At 33.2% G+C, this 17,182-nt stretch overlaps 1 protein-coding gene across 1 annotated transcript in view; it reads right to left on the bottom strand.

The window, feature by feature from the left end:
* The window catches only part of LOC148947023 (phospholipid-transporting ATPase ABCA3-like), a 513,909-nt gene that overhangs the window by 195,104 nt on the left and 301,623 nt on the right, over positions 1-17,182 (bottom strand). Inside the window, exons 17-18 of the mRNA XM_089096491.1 lie at positions 6,868-6,926; positions 4,072-4,205 (exon numbers count right to left, since the gene is read on the bottom strand). Of these exons, the coding sequence (XP_088952617.1) occupies positions 4,072-4,205; positions 6,868-6,926 (193 nt within the window). The remainder of the gene's footprint in view (positions 1-4,071; positions 4,206-6,867; positions 6,927-17,182) is intronic.

Below are 17,182 nucleotides of genomic sequence, written 5' to 3' on the forward strand. Positions count from 1 at the left end.
TAATGCTAAAAACGAATTTATATAATTAACGTCATATTTATTTAAATCAGTGTTGTAATGACATCATGTATTAACATAAAAGTTCTCTATATATGTGAGAGCCATAAATGAGGTTCTATAACTAGTTTTGTGTGAGTAAAATTATCAGTCTATCTTGAGAAGCTCTGTAAATGACTTTTATAACTGAAATAAATATGACAAGAGAAGGATGCAAAGAAACCCAAATTGATCTATTAAACCTGATGAGTCCAATAGAACGGCTCTAATAACGTACATTTACAATGGTTGAAAATAAACGACCTGGACCATCAAACGACACTGGGTCTATAACAGCTAAAGCAAGAGACACTGAAAAATTGTCTGAAATACAAAAAATCCTAAATAAAGAAGAACGAAGATACAGCTAAAACGCTTCAATAACTCAATCAAATCAAATACAAAAATTAAGAACAAAGACACCTGCTGTTAGAAGACAAGTGACAGCGAGAGTCAGAGCTTGTCAAAAACCAAAGAAAAGATAAGACACTTGCGGTTAGAAGATGCGACAAAGCAAGAACTAAAACGTGTCAAAAATGAAAGTGAAGAAGAAAGAAACTTGCCATTAGAAGAAATTTGACAGCATGTATCTGAACGAACAAAAAATTAAAGTGAAGAGCATAGAATTTTGGGCTCAGAAGACATACGACAACCAGAATCAGAACATCTTAAAAATAGAAGTGAGGAATATAGAAATTGCTGTTTGCATGATCGAATTGCATTGTCACCTCGACAATTTCCAAAAGAATTGGTTTGTCTTTTTTAAAACGTCACTTACTCTCTGAAGAGTTCTGCACACGAATTCGAAACTTGAACTCATTTTTTACTCTAGCTTCATACAATAGAAGCAAAGATCAGACCATCAATAGTCGTGGCATTTTTAGTTTTAAAGTAGCTGAAAAATTCTATCACAAAATCAAATTAACAGCATACCCATTACAAACCAATGAAGGTTCTTCTGAACCACCACTAATTGGTCGAAATATACTTTTTAGACCCCAATGAAACTGTTAAAGAAGATTTCACAAATCTTTTTCTCTCACAGTGAGATCTGAAGATCTCACAAAATATGAGTAGTCTCATAACTTAACGTATCCATTGGAAGAAATATTACGAGACACAAACAACTATGCCAAAGCTTACATGAAAATATGACAAGTGGAGAATAATGTTAATCAACGTGCTGCTTCATTAGGACAGGAGCCTCCAAATAAGCAGCTCATTTTGTCTAAAACAGACGGTGTAGACTATATACGGTCTAATTTCAAGTAGCAATTTAATTGAGGAAGTCTTTAAAAAATGTATTACCGAAAATTGCAAACATATTAATGAACAATCTTAAGCCAAACTAGCTAGCCACGACAAAGAGAGAAAAAGTCAATGAAGAAAAGAGACAAAACGAGACTTCAGCCAGTAGTTTTAGTGGTTATGTGTTTTTAGTTTATTTTAGTTTTTAATCTTTGTTTCTTTTACGATGAAGACGCCTCGTTTTTATACAGGCGAAAGTGGCAAGTGGTCAAAGTCTCGTTTTGTCTGTTTTCTTCATAGAGTTTTTCTCTCTTTGTTTCTTTGTCATGGCTGGCCAGTTCAGCTTAAGATCGTTCACTTTTCAAATGTACGGGCAACAATTAGCCACTTCTTTCAACGATTTATTCTCTCTTGTTAAAAAAAATGAGTTGTTTTTGTTCTATGTAACTATTAGTAACAGCAGCTCAAGTGGTCTGGTGCAACAACTGTAGTTTAATATTGGTAATGGTTTTTTATGTGTTTTTAGTCTATTTTAGTTTTTTAATCTTTGTTTCTTTTAAGCTAAATACGCCTTGTTTTTATGCAGGCGAAATATCCAAGTCATTTTTTTTTGTCTTTTTGGAACTGGCGTTTTGTTTATTATTTTTTTTCATTATGTTTTTATTTCTTTGTTTCTTTGCACAAACATTGATTCGGGTACCCAACTGACTGACCGTATTTAAACAGTACGCTGTACAAAAATGTTGTTTATCATGTTTTTTGGGGCTATAATAAGAGAAAGGTTAAGGTGGCTAGGGCACGTTCTCCAGATGAAGGGTTTCAGACTGCCAAGGATTTTCCTTTTCAGTCAACCATCTAGGGTTAACTGAAAAGCACGTCGTCCACGCTTGGAGTGGGTGTAAAGAGGAACGCTTAAAATAGATTATTATTGGGGTAGAGCGTACGCAGCTGTGTTGGCCTGAAGCAGCTTGGTGGTGTGGTGAGGTGTTTGTAGCAGTAGTATTATTTTCCCAGAGATACTCCCTTTCGACAATCACCATTCACACAATGTGTTATGGTATAGTTTGAGTTTTCCCTCTTCATTCTCTCAAATTCTCACCTTCATTATACAATTATACACCACCCTAATACAATTATCATAATAGTAAAAGTAGTTAGTCGAAGCAGCAATAGCAGCAAGAGCAATAGCGGTTCTAGTATAGAGTACTGGCATTAGCAGTACTAGTATCTACATGCTGCCTTTTGACCAGTTGAAAATCCCCTCAAGGTACCCTGGTAATTTCAGCTTGATACGGTAAACAACTCCAGAAAATATACTTATACGCCCTTTTGACAATGTGAATACACATAGTATGCTTTGATTTAGTTGTATTTTCCCTTTGACATTTCCTCAGACATTCCTTTCAATATAACACTGACTATGATCTCGATTGGGATAGAGATTTTTTTTTTTTTTTAGATTTAAATAACGAATGATTTTAGTTAAGCACAAATTATGTTCTGAGTTTAGAACACACAGGGGAGTCAGCCTCAATCCTCTTAGTTTCTGTCTATTTTGAAGTTTGATTTGGATATTAATTATATTCTTTTAGTTTAGGGATTGATTTAGGTATTCATTGCATCTAAGGTAGTTTTAGGTTTGAAATTTAGCTAAATTGATATCTGCTAGTCTTTCTTTTAACATTGGACTTTCCTTTTCTCTTAAAAAGTTTTTCGAGGAAAAGTTTTTCTTCTTCTAATTAATAGGCATGAAAAGCCAAATATTTTGATGGACTTATTGTAGTATATTTTTTTTTTTTTTTTTTGGGGGGGGGGGGGTCTTGGTTTCAACTCAGCCGAGTCACTTCTTGCTTACAGTTTACAATGACAAACCGTTTGATGCAAAAGAGAGAATCCCAAGAAGGGTTTTAAACCGATAAACTAAAATAAATGGGTTAAATAATTAGACATTATTTGGCTACCCCACAATTTATTGATCTTCAGCAAAGGAAATGAAAAATGCAAATAGGGTCCAATTAGGCTGCAATGAAGTTAGGAAGAAGAGCAGAGATTTGTAGCCCAGTAAATAGCGATCATAAGCAACTTCAAAGACGGAGTGTTGATATTGCCTTAGCCAAACATTTTTGTTTTGTCCATTTTCAAGCTAATTTTTCTCTTTGAATTTGTCGAACGATGTTTCAAAATATAACCAACATATAAATGAACTAATTGTTATGATTATTTTTTTCACTGCTTACCCACATTTTACAATCACAAACTGTTCTCTGCAAAAAGAAAAAATCCCAAAAAGTGTTTTAAACTGATAAACTTAAACCATTGTCTTTAATGATCACATTTTAAATGGCTAAACCCCTGATCTTCAATAAAAGGAATCAGATGGGATTAAAACAGGCTAAAATAAAAAAAAAAAAAAAAAGAAAAGAAACAGAGATTTATGGCCAAAAATGGCAACGGAGAGCACACTACATTTCAATCAAATAAAATAGAAGAAGTTAAAGGAGAATTCCCTAAGGACAGTGTGCAAATTCTGAATGACTTCTCATTAACTTCTTGTATTCTACATGAGACAACCCGAAAGATACCGATAATCGATCCCGAAAGAAATTGATAAGAAAGAAACGATGGCATTGCACTAACAACAAAAAAAGAAGCCACTGTTTTTACCTATTTTAAAAGCTAATTTTTGTTTTTGTTTTGTATTTCAAAAGACAGTCAGAAAAAGCAAACAGTCGAGAGAAGTCTATAAAATCTAGAATAAATGTAAAGTTAACGTAAAAATCGATTTACCTGAATTACAAAAAGAGACCAGTTCCTTACTGTAAAAACAGATTTTTTCACAAGCATTGCCCACAATTGCTGGATGAACAGATCAAGTCCCGTATTTTTAGTAGTTAAAGAATCGAAAGTTAGTTCAGAGGGATCTAAAAAAGAGGTCATTAATATCAGCATGAACAAAATCAAAAGCTGTTCACAAATAAGACTGATAAGACTAATATTCCAAAAACTACAAAGGCGTAAGTTTGATTGTATGCCGATGCTTAGGATGATGCATAAAAATTCTCTTGGGAAAGAAACATAGACTGAAATGCTAAACTTAGAAATTTTAGAGTTAGAGTTTCCTAGCGCATTTGTCATCTAAATTGGCAATGTTTGTTTTCTATTATATCACTCTACAATATTTTTTTCGTAGAAAAAGGGAGGGGGATACACTCTTCAAAACAAGAAAAACAGCCGCCTTACACATACACTAGGGAAATCAATAAAAAAAGATGAAAATATTTTGTTCTTTTGAAGGGGGAGAAGGACTCTTCCGTAAAAGCTTGTTTGCATAAAACAACCGAATATTAAATACATCCCTGGTACAGCTTCAAGTTACTTACAGGGTATGGTGGGGGGGGGGTTAATTGAAGAAACCACATATGGGTCGAAAATGAAAGAAGAAAATAAGAAAGTGGTAAATACCTCAAGATTTCTTTAAAAGCTACTATTGTTCTAAAGTTTTTTCTATGTAATAAAAATACACCACCCTGTTATTAACACAGATGGCAACTGAGATAAGGATAAAAACTGTCAAAATATAGAAAAATATAGAAAAAAGTGCACGGAATTAGCAAGAAAACAAAGAAATTTTTTTTTTTATCTAGAAAAATAAATAAAGAGAATCAAGATACATCATAAGAGAACGAAGCAAAACAGAACTATCTACATCGTTCAGTCTAATCATGAGGCATTAATAAACTCAAAAATTTTACTTATAGTTTCATTAAAAAAATTATAATGGCTCAAACAAGTTGATCCATTGATAAATTAAATTTAACCATCTTTAATTTAATAATACTTAAAACAGTTCTTTTTTTATTGCTAATATTGCAATATCTTAAACAAATTTAACTACTTTTATAAAAAAAAACAGAGCTTGTTGTAAGGTTTTTTCTTTCTAGTTCAAAATAGATAACACTAAACTTCAAAAAAAGCTTAAGACACAATTTTTTCAAAAATTTGCTCCATCCATTAACAATGAATCAAAAGACATTAGTCAACAGTTTAACAAATTCTTGTAAGTTGTACTTCTGAAACTAGCCAGGAAAAAAAACAAACTGTTGCAATATCGCACCGTTTCTAATAAGAAGCTACAAACTGCAGCATGGACGCTAATACACTATTTGCAGCACAGCTACTGGGCGATGGGATAGCCCAGGTAATCATTGGAAATTTCCCTTTAATTACTTCAGCATTAATTTTTCTTTTGAATTAATGAAATTTTTGTTACATCGATCTTTCTGAATTTAGTATGGATGGACATTAATCACCGATATTAGGTCACAAAAATTAGGGAGAAAGGAAAAGAGGGTGAAATTTTTTTCTTCAAAACCTAAGATGGGGATGGTTGTGTTTTGATGAAAATATAAAAATAAATATAAAAATGAAAATATAAAAATAAAACTTACTTACTGAGATTACCAGAAAGGGGAATTTCAGCCACTATCAATAGGTCACACTTTCTATTGTCCCCAGGGTATGTTTAGTAAAGTCTTGTTATTTCATAATTTATTATATTATACAGTTATAATATAGTAGATGTTTTGACCAAATAAATAAAAGCATCCACCAATGGTGAATTTTTCAGCTTTGCTATTTTTACTATCCCTTCGACTAGAAAATAATAAATCAATCATTTCGTTACCCTTTTTTAATTAACTAATTCATTAATTTCTGACTGGTGAAATACAATCATGAGCAATGGTAGAATAACAATTTAAAACAAAATACACGAGAAGAATATATATATATATATATATATATATATATATATATATATATATATATATATATATATATATATATATATATATATATATATATATATATATATATATATATATATATATATATATATATATATATATATATATATATATATATATATATATATATATATATATATATATATATATATATATATATATATATATATATATATATATATATATATATATATATATATATATATATATATATATATATATATATTATATATATATATATATATATATATATATATATATATATATATATATATATATATATATATATATATATATATATATATATATATATATATATATATATATATATATATATATATATATATATATATATATATATATATATATATATATATATATATATATATATATATATATATATATATATATATATGTATATATATATATATATATATATATATATATATATATGTATATATGTATATATATATATATATATATATATATATATATATATATATATATATATATATATATATATATATATATATATATATATATATATATATATATATATATATATTCAGCAAATAGATCAATTTAAGACGGTGGTGCACATGCCATACTTGAGAGTAATTTGAAACATATTAAAAATAATTTTGAGCCTAATTATCTATTCTGCTAACCAAACCAACCAAAAGAAAGATGGAATAATATAAATTCTGCAAATAAAAGTAATTCACGAACGCTTATTCAATTTGCAAGTTTTATTTTTATATTTCTGAAATTTACTTACCTCTACTTCTAACACTATATTTTTCAGAGTCTACGGTTCCCTCACTTTCCTTCAGCGTCCTATAATGAGCAATAATTAAAATATACGTACATACTTGAAGAGTAAACTGCTCAGTAAAGACAGCACACTACTGGGCAATGACCTAGACTAGGCAGAAATGTATATTAAATGATCTTAAAAGAAAAAAATTGGCCAATAGGGCTCTATCTATATAAATCTTAAGTTCTAGTAGCTCACAGTTTGAAAAGCATTCACTTGGAATCAGAAATATGCAACAAGTGCTATAGCATCATGAAAAGCTTAGCCATTTTATTTATTGAAGAAAACAGCCCCTGCTACTAATGAAGAATACAGGATTAAGAAAGTTCATACCCAAGAAGAGAAAACATTTTCGATGAATATCGTCAAAGGACACTTCCAATTCAAGTCAATGCAAGCTGATTAAGCATTTCTTCAATTGAAATCGCTGGCCTATCACCGCGGCCAGCGAAAATCACCCACCTGCCATGTTCTGTGGCTAGAGGAGATAAGCCTCTCGATTCAGAGTTCAAATTCACAGGATGAAGGCTAAAAAAATATTCTCTTGAGCTTTCAGGCAGTTTTTCCGGGGAGTCATTCGTTTTAAACGAGACTTTTTTGAATACCTATTTTGTTTTAGAATGATTTAACCTAATTGTATATGATATTAGATTCTGCAACTAAGACGCTGCAAATACTCTGATATTTTAATATAGCAATTCTGTTAGACCAAGATTTGCTGCACTATTTGTATTGCTGTAAATAATAATATTGGAAAAATCCAATATTTTCAGAAGACTTGAAAATTACAAGAAATTGACACAGTACTTTGATTTTTAAAGCAAGCATTAGTCTACACTTTGTTCCATGAAGAGAAACTATAAAGTACATCTTGATTAAAGATTTCTGTTGTCTATTACTTACTCCAACAAATTAGTCTTAGAACTAAATATAAGGGCTTAGGCCTACTGTTTCATTAAAGAAAAATTGTATGCTAACATTGAGGCGCATATCAAAATTCAATAAAGAATAATTCACTTAACTACGTAAGAATATACCCTCAAGTATGCTAATGACATCAACTATTACAAGTACCATTACTTAAATATATGTATTGAGTATTTCTCCAAAATTCTACTAAGACAATAAGTATTTTTTCAAAAACTTGAGTACTTAAGTTCTCAAGTATTTCCACAGTACTGAGGTTTCACTTATAATCCACAAGTTACCACTGTAGTGACTACTTGGTATCCCAATAGGCAATGACGAATACCTAACGAGCCCGGTAGACAGGAAGGAATACCACTTACAGTTATCTCACAGATTGAACTACCAAAAAGGTTCCATGCTAATATTTGGTTGAAAAACTCTTATGATAATGGTACCATATAGACAATTTGAGCCTTTTCTTAGTGACATGAAGTCAAAATGGACCCTTGTCTCTTATCACCGGAGCTTTGTTTCTTTCAATTGTTCATAGTTTTCGATTTGTTTGGTTCCTTTGACCTCTGCTTGTCATACGTCATTATAAAATACACATCACCAAACCTTTTTTTAAAAAAAGGTTTGATTCTGGTTATCCAGGTTGGTCTTCATTTTTATTTTTGAATTGCTCACATGCTCGGTATTGCATGTCTTCTAACCACATGTGTCTCAGCTTTTCATTTTCATTTTAAAATGCTCACATGTTTGGTGTCACATGTCTTCCAGCCCCGTGTGTCTTTGCTCTACATTTTCATTTTTGGCAAGCCACCAAAACGTATCTTTACTCTGTATTTTCATTTTTGACGCGTTTTTGGATTTTTATTACTTCAGGCAATTTAGCAATGGCCTTTGCTTTAGCGACTCTTATTTGTGTTGTCAAAAGTCCAGGTTGTCAATTTTCACATCTTATCACGTTTGGTGGTTCAGATATTGGTTCCGAAGAATAATCATTTATAGTAACTGCAACTGCAAAATTTTGCCATTTAGGCCTTCCAACAGACTTTATATTATATAAAGAATCTATGTGTTGGAAGCCCAATTATCTTATTTATGCTATGCAAGACATCATACAAAACTATGAATTCTCATTGTCGCTTGTCTTCTAACCGCAGTTAGAACATTAGAAGTTAATTCCTTGAAGTCATGACATCACTGCAGGTTCAACAAAGCCACCCTGTTAAAAATGCGAATTCTTTCTCAAAGTCCTGATCTATTTAGATCGTTTTTGTGGTCAGTCATTGCTGTTCCTTGTTTTCCGACCGTCGATTTTATTGTCAATTCTTCTTCATCTTTCGCCCAGAAAGTGTTTTCCACGGCTTTTGCTTTAGCAATTTAGATTCTTACATAATCTATTTTAATTTCTTAAAGCGTTATAGATAACAAATAAATCTTTTCCAGTTTCCAAAAACAGATCACTGTTCAAAATTTCGATTACAATTCAGTGATTCTCGGTGTCGTTTGTTCTACGCCATTTTCTCCAGCTGTTGTGATTCTCATTAGTTTTCATTAGTTTTCTAATCCCATTTATTTGTGGTTCACTTCCATCAATAAATATCTTAATGATTTTGAATGACCCAAAATTAGAATTAGCGCCTTTGTAAAATTACATTTTTAAGTATCCTTTTCAGTTTTGGCACGTTTTGACTTCGCCATAACTTATCTTCTCACCCCATTTTTCTTTCTTCTTCATTTTGGATTTCCATTATTTCCACAATTTCCCAATGCCCTTTATTTTAGATCTTTTCTAATCACATTTATCTGTGCTTTATTTTCATCAGTCAGCCCCTTAAATATTTTAAATGACCGAAAATTAGAATTAGCATCTTTGTGAAATTACGTTTTTAACTATCATTTTCAGTTTTGGAACGTTTTGACTACACTGCCTTGTCTTCTCACCCTGTTTTTATTTATTTTTTTTCTATGCTTCAGCTGCTCTTATTAGTCTAGTATTACATGATAATTAAATAAAAAAAACAAGTTTTTAAAACTGAAAGTAAGGAGCGACATTAAAACTTAAAACGAACAGAAATTATTCCGTATATGAAAGGGGCTGTCCCCTCCTCAACGCCTTGCTCTTTACGCTAAAGTTTTTTATTGTTTAAAAAATATAGAGTCGTGAGAAAGTAAAACTTTAGCGTAAAGAGCGAGGCGTTGAGAAGGGGACAGCCCCTTTCATATACGGAATAATTTCTGTTCGTTTTAAGTTTTAATGTCGCTCCTTACTTTCAGTTAAAAAAACTTGTTTTTTTATTTAATTTCTGATCGTTTTTTAGTTAATGCAGCTTTTATTTTGGCTCACCGTCTTTGAATAAGTAAACAAAATTTGCATAAAAAATTTACTTTTCTTTTGCTAAATTGCTGTCTCTAAATTGGGTTCTGACGTAATTTACATATTAGCTTACGTAACGAACTTCTATATTCGTATATTTTTCTTCTGGTAAAAAATACAAAGTTGCAGATTTTTGCAGATATGAGCTTGAAACCTATGTAACAGGGTTTTCTGATACATTGAATCTGACGGTGTGATTTTCATTAAAATTCTTTCACTTTTAGGGGATGTTTCCCCCCTCTTTAAAAAATCGGGTAAATTTTCTCAGGCTCGTAGCCTTTGACGAGTAATACTAAACTTAATAAAATTTATATATTTAGAATCAGCATTATAAGCCCATTCTTTTGATACATCTATTGACATCAAAATTCTGTTTTTAAAGTTTCGATAACTATTGAGCCGTATCGCTTGTTTTTTTTTTTTTTTTTTTTTTTTTTTTTTTTTTGTTTTTTTTTATTAGGTATATGTTATTACGTATATGAGGGGTTTCTCCCCTTAGTCAATACCACGCTCTTTATGTTAAAAGTTAAAATTTTGTTAAATTCACAAACCCCTGAATCACAAAGGCCGTTTAATTAGAATAGATAGGTCTTTTGAAAGCACTAAAAAAACTGTAGCGTAAAGAGCGAGGTATTGACTTGGGGGGGCGGACCCCCTCATATATGTAATAATTTCTGTTCATTTTAAGTTCTAATGCTTCTTACTTTCAGTTGAAAAAACTTGTTTTTTTCAAATTTAATTTCTGATCATTTTTAAATAATGCTTGGAAATCCGGCGCCCCCTTCATAGAAATGTCCCTTACCCCAAAGAAACATCCTCCACGGAAAGATTCTCCCGAGTAACCCCCTCCTCATGCTCCCCCCCACCAGCAAAAAATCCTTCCTGAAAATGTCTGTATACTTCCCAATAACCAACACAAAATGTAAGCAATGGGCAAAGTTCATAACTTGAAGCCCGTCCTCTGGGAACTCCGTATGATTAAATCATCCTCAAATACATATTAATTCGATTTTCGACCATGCTGAACAAAATAACTATCTCAAAATGTTAATTGAGTGACTTCGGGAGAACAATGAGCATGGGAGTGGGCCAAGTTGGCCTCCATTTTTTTGGTCACTTAAAAAGGGCACTAGAACTTTTAATTTCCGTTCCAATGAGCCCTCCTACGATATTCTAGGACCACTGGGTCAATACGATATAAAAAAAAAAATAAACACGCATCCGTGATCTTTCTTCTGGCAAAAAATAGAAAATTCCACATTTTTCTAGATAGGAGCTTGAAACCTCTACAGTAGGGTTCTCTGGTACGCTGAATATGATGGTGTGATTTTTATTAAGGTTCTATAGCTTTTAGGGGGTATTTCCCCCTTTTTTCGAAAATCAGCCAAATCTTCTCAGCGCGTAACTTTTGATGAGTAAGATTCAACTTGATGAAACTTATATATTTGAAATCAGAATTAAAATCTGATTCTTTTGATGTATCTATTGGTATCAAAATTCCGTTTTTTAGAGTTTCGGTTACCATTGAGCCGGGTCGTTCCTTACTTACAGTTCGTTACCACGAACTGTTTGATTCAGATTGTAGATATTCTTAATTTGTTCAGATGGTGGATTAAAAACATCTTTTTCTTCCAACGGATTATCATTTAAATAACACTCGTCAAATTCTAATTTTTTTGGGTCTACCTCTAAATAAGTTTTCTATACTGTTCTGTCTTTTCATACATCAGTCTTTTCAAAGACATTTGATAATTGAAGCAAGCCTGATTTCTAACACCGATTGTCTACTAAGCTTCAAACTTTTGGTTTTCTTTTTATAGGTTTATGAATTGATTGCAATTTCTTGCTAAAATTAAGTTAAAAAAAAAATCAAATGAAAGTAAGGACCAACATTAAAACTAAAAACGAACAGAAATTATTACGTATATGAAGAGGGTTCCTCTTCCTCAACACCTCGCACTTTACGCTGAAGTGTTTTAGTACTTTTAAAAAAGCGTCTTATTGATCTAATTAAATGGCCTTTGAGTATTAGGAGTCATTATCGACAAATTTGAAAAAAAAACTTAGCGGTTAGAGCGGGGGGTTAAGGAGGGGAAAACCCCTAATACGTGAGAGTTTTTCTTCGTTCTAAGTTTTGACACCGCTCCCACCTTTCAGTTGAAAAAAATATGGAAATATTTTCTAGACAATTCAATACCGATAAAAATTAACCATGGACGATTACTCTTAACCACTCTGTGCGTACAATTGAGACGGAAAAGAGAAAACAAGACGTATAGAAAGAATGTTGAATTATTTCCCCTGACAAGTTCACTCTCTGGAAACTTCCCTCCGCATGGATAATTCCTCCATGGAAAAATTCCAAGCAAAAAATTTTTCCACCATAACAACTCCCCCTTCCCCCGACCCAAAAATGTACGCCAACATCCCAATAACAAATACTATGCACAAACAACAGGCTAATTTTATCTTAACACCTTTTCCCTGGGGCTGTGGGGGGTCATGTTAAACCCAAAGGCATAATTATTTGGCCTTTCAACTATGATGAACAAAATGTCTATCTCAAAATTTTGATCGGACAATTTTATGAAAAAGGAAAGGAAGAGGGAGCCTAGTTGCTCTCCAATTTTTTCGTCACTTAAGGGCACTAGAACTATTAGTTTCCATTCGAAAGAGCCGTCTCCCAATATTCTAGGATCAATGAGTTGATACAATCACCCTTGAGGAAAAATAAAAGGAAACATGTATCTGTAATCTTTCTTCTGGCAAAAAAAACAGAATTCCCCAGTTTTGCAGGTAGGAGCTTGAAATCTATACAGTGGGGTTCTGTGATACGCTGGATCTGATGGTGTGACTTTCATTGAGATCACTTGACTTTTAGGGACTATTTTTCCCTTTTTTCGAAATTAGGAAAAATTTCTCAGGCTCGTAACCTAAGATGGGTAAGACTAAACTTAATGAAATTTATATTTTTGAAATCAGCATAAAAAGACGATTATTTTGATACATTTATTTGTATCAAAATCCGTTTCTTAGAGTTTCAGTTGCTATTGACCTGGGTCGCTCCTTACTTACAGTTCGTTACGACGAACTGTTTGAAATACACGAATATTTTCACAAAAACCAGTCTTTTGCTTTTTCCACAATTTAATGTTTTTGCTTATTCTTTCTTTTCAAAGATATTTTATTATTCAAGCAAGTTCAATTTTTAACAACAATTTCTACTAAGCATCAGAGGCAACGCTGTAGCGTTGCCTATACTAAAGGCCATACGGCTCCAATGTTTTATTATTTATTATTATTTTTTTCCCCAGAGGCACTTCATATAGAAGGGGTTGTCGTAGAAACTTCAAAAGGGGCTCATTCGATTGGAAATCGAGAGTTCTAGTGCCTTTTTTAATAGTAAAAATCATTGAAGTACAACTAGCCCCCCCCCCAGGTTCATCATTCCCCCAAACACATCCAATCATAATTTTGAGATAACCATTTTGTTCAGCATAGTTGATTTCCAGATAGGAAATATATTTTTGAGGATGACACTCCCCCCAACCCTCAGGGCAAGTGTTTTAAGTTATGCCCTGGGGGCACATAAGGTTTTTATAGAAGGCGTTGTCGTAGGAACTTCAGCATAGGCTCATTTGATTGTAAATTCCACAGTTTATATAATTATCCTGTATGATCTTTCCCTATCTCACCCATTATAAAAACCCGGACCAAGGTGCGAGTGCTCCAGAGAACGTATTTGCAGATAGAAACATAAGCGGAATCAGATCTTTTCACGGGTAGACAAGTCAGACTGTGATCTAATCGGAAACAAGTGGAAATCCGCTATTACGAATAATGCACTTTGTTGGAAACAATCGGAAACAGACTAACCCGCTACTGCAGAAAGAAGTGGGAGGAGCTTTTTGTTCGTGCCGAGAATGAAGACCAGAAATGATCTGCAATAAGCTTACTGGATAATTATATAAACCGTGGTAAATTCAAAGGACTAGTGCCCTTTTTGATAGTTGAAACTGATTGGAGGGCAACTAACCCCCCCCCCCCCCACACACACACACCCAAGCCCATCATTTCCCCAAACATATCCAATCAAAATTTTCAGATAGCCATTTTGTTCAGCGCAGTTGATTTCCAGATAGAAAATATGTTTTTGAGGAGGACACTCCCCCACAAAGCTCAGGGAAAGGGTTTTAAGTTATGCCCTGGGGGCATATAAGGTTTTTTACAGAAGGCGTTGTCGTAGAAACTTCAAAAAAGGCTCATTCGATTAGAACTTCAAAGGGCTAGTGCCCTTTTTAATAGTCGAAAGTGCCTGGATGGTAACTAGCCCCCCCCCCCCCACGCACATCATTCCCCCAAACACATCCAATCAAAATTTTTAGATAGCCATTTTGTTCAGCGTAGTTTATTTTCAGATAGAAAATATGTTTTTGAGGAGGACACTCCCCCACAACCCTCAAGGCAAGGGTTTTAAGCTATACCCTGGGGGCATATATGTTTTTTTTTATAGAAGGCAGTGTCGTAAAAACTTCAAAAAAGGCTCATTCGATTGGAAATTCAAAGGGCCAGTGCCCTTTTTAATAGTCGAGTGATTTGAGAGCAACTAACCCACCTTTTCCCCAAACACATCCAATCAAGATTTTGAGACAGTCATTTTATTAAACATAGTTTTAAATTCTGGAAATTAGGTCTTTGAGGATGACAACTCCCCCACAGCCCTCAGGCCAAGGGTTGTAATTTAAAGATTCTCCAAATCCTTCTTATTATTTCTTATGGAAGGGATGCTCTTATAATCTTTAGAGAGGGCTCATTTGATTGGGAATTGAAAGTTCTTGTTCACTTTTTAAGAGTCAAAAGAGATTGGAGAACAACTAGCCCCCCCCCCTAAAGTAGTCTAAAGTAATATAATTTACTTAATTAACGCAATCTTGCGTTAATTAAACTTGCTCCTAACGCAAGTTTATCGGATCAACCTGTTTTGCGCCCTACCCCCTAAAAAATACGGCATCCGCCCCCGGTGTAAGGGCACTATAACTTTTAATTTGTAATTCAATGAACCCCGTTCCAAAGTTTAGGAGACCACCTCTTCCACATAAAGTGCCCCTGGAAAAATAAATAAGTATTAATTGACTGAACCCTTATGGCTCTTTACTTAGTTAACTCTATAGCATTGCTTCTGACCTAAAAAGTTGAGTGGAAATTTCAGCTTCCATTTTTATGACTATCCGAAATTATCTGTGGGGAATATGTTTGGGGGAGCATATTCCACGGCTGAAAAATTTAACGCGGGGGAATTATCAGCAGGAAAAGAAAATGTTCTTGGGGGGAGGAATTTCCCAGGGGGTGAGTTGTCCAAATGTGAATTATTCATGGAGGGGACGAATAAACCCATTAGATAATATTCTAAATTTCCCATCTGAAAGTAACGGGAATAAAGAATCAACAGAAATGTGAGACATAGCACTTCAGGTTCCTTGAGACAATTATTTTCGTGTCTTTGAAAAAAAATATTTTCAAAAGACAGAATATTTTCATTTGTATTACTTTCTCTGTGGCTGCTCAATTATGCATATAAGGGGGGACTTCCCCCCACCACTGTTTACGCTAAGGTTCCAGTTTTTATCTCAAGGCTTAAAATGAACGCAATGCGATAAAAGTATAACTCAAAATAACATGTATAGAATAATATATGCACATAACAAGGAACAATTAATCAAAATTGCATATTATGAGTAGAGTCTCACCCAAATCATAGACCAGGGGGCTCACCATTCCACAATCTATGAAAGCAATCCAGCAATAACTAAAAATATAAGGTATTTTTGAGTATTTTAACGTCTTCCACAACTCAAACAATCCAAAATTCTACAGCAAAAAGAGGCTCTCTAATCTCCTAAATCGGGAACAGAGGAGATAAGTGAAGTTCCGCCCAGTATTGGATGAGTCTCCAAACTCACCCTCCCCCTCTCCTACTCTCTCCGCTAAAGTTTTCGTCTTTATGCCAACTACGCTGCCCCCACTCCAAAGACTTTAATAAGGTGAAGTTTTGTATGGGAAGAACACATACTAAATCTATTATAAAATACCCAAAATCACAGCCAAACTTAGAATAAGGTTAAAATACATACTTTGCGATAAATACTAAATTACTGTGGCACAAAAATCCGAAAATGGTCTCATCAAAACGATCCTGTTTTTTCTGCATCAACAAATGGAATAATCTAGCTGCTGTTTTTAGAAGCTATTATTTCGATCCATTCATTGTTGCGTGAAAAAATCACGTTTGATTTTTCCGAGGCATGTAATTAAGCTGCCTATAGGAAAGGTCATAAGGCTTCAATGTTTTATTATAATTAATTAAAAAAAAACTTACAAAAAAATAAGTTTTCTAACAAGATTAAATAGCCATATTGAACTCGGGACCAGCAGAAAATAATTTCTTTTATAGTTAAACTCAAAAAGACCAGAAATTACTGTTAAAGAATAAACAAAACCCCGAAAAAACAGAAATTAAAATGAACTATTTTACAAACATAAGTTAACCGTTGCAAACATAAATAAATGAATAAATCTTATATAGCTTCAATATTTTTTATTATTTTCCCCCTAGAGCTGCTTTCTAGGCAAGGGTTGAAAATACAATTTTGTTAAAAATAGTTGAAAGGTTCAGTAACAAAACTCTGGCGTCGACAAAACCCCCCAGGGCGCAGGGGCAGGAAGTGATTCCCGTATAAACTTCAGAGAGGGCTCATTTGACTGGAAATTGGAAGTTCTAGTCCAGCTCTTAAGAGTCAAAATTGATCAAACGGCAAATACCCGCCCCCGCCCTTTTTCACCACCCCTTCCTTTGAACTAATTCTGTTAATACCTGAAGGCCCAATGAGAGTTAAAATGTTTTGGTATTAACAAACACCTATTAGACATCTGCTTTCCTCCCTAACAAGGAAAGAAACAGAGTGTAAGGCAGTGGCAGATCTAGGG

Source organism: Artemia sp. Qi Xiang Cuo, chromosome 11 (genome assembly GCF_049724085.1).
Source record: "Artemia sp. Qi Xiang Cuo chromosome 11, ASM4972408v1, whole genome shotgun sequence".
NCBI classification, from domain to species: Eukaryota; Metazoa; Arthropoda; class Branchiopoda; order Anostraca; family Artemiidae; genus Artemia; species Artemia sp. Qi Xiang Cuo.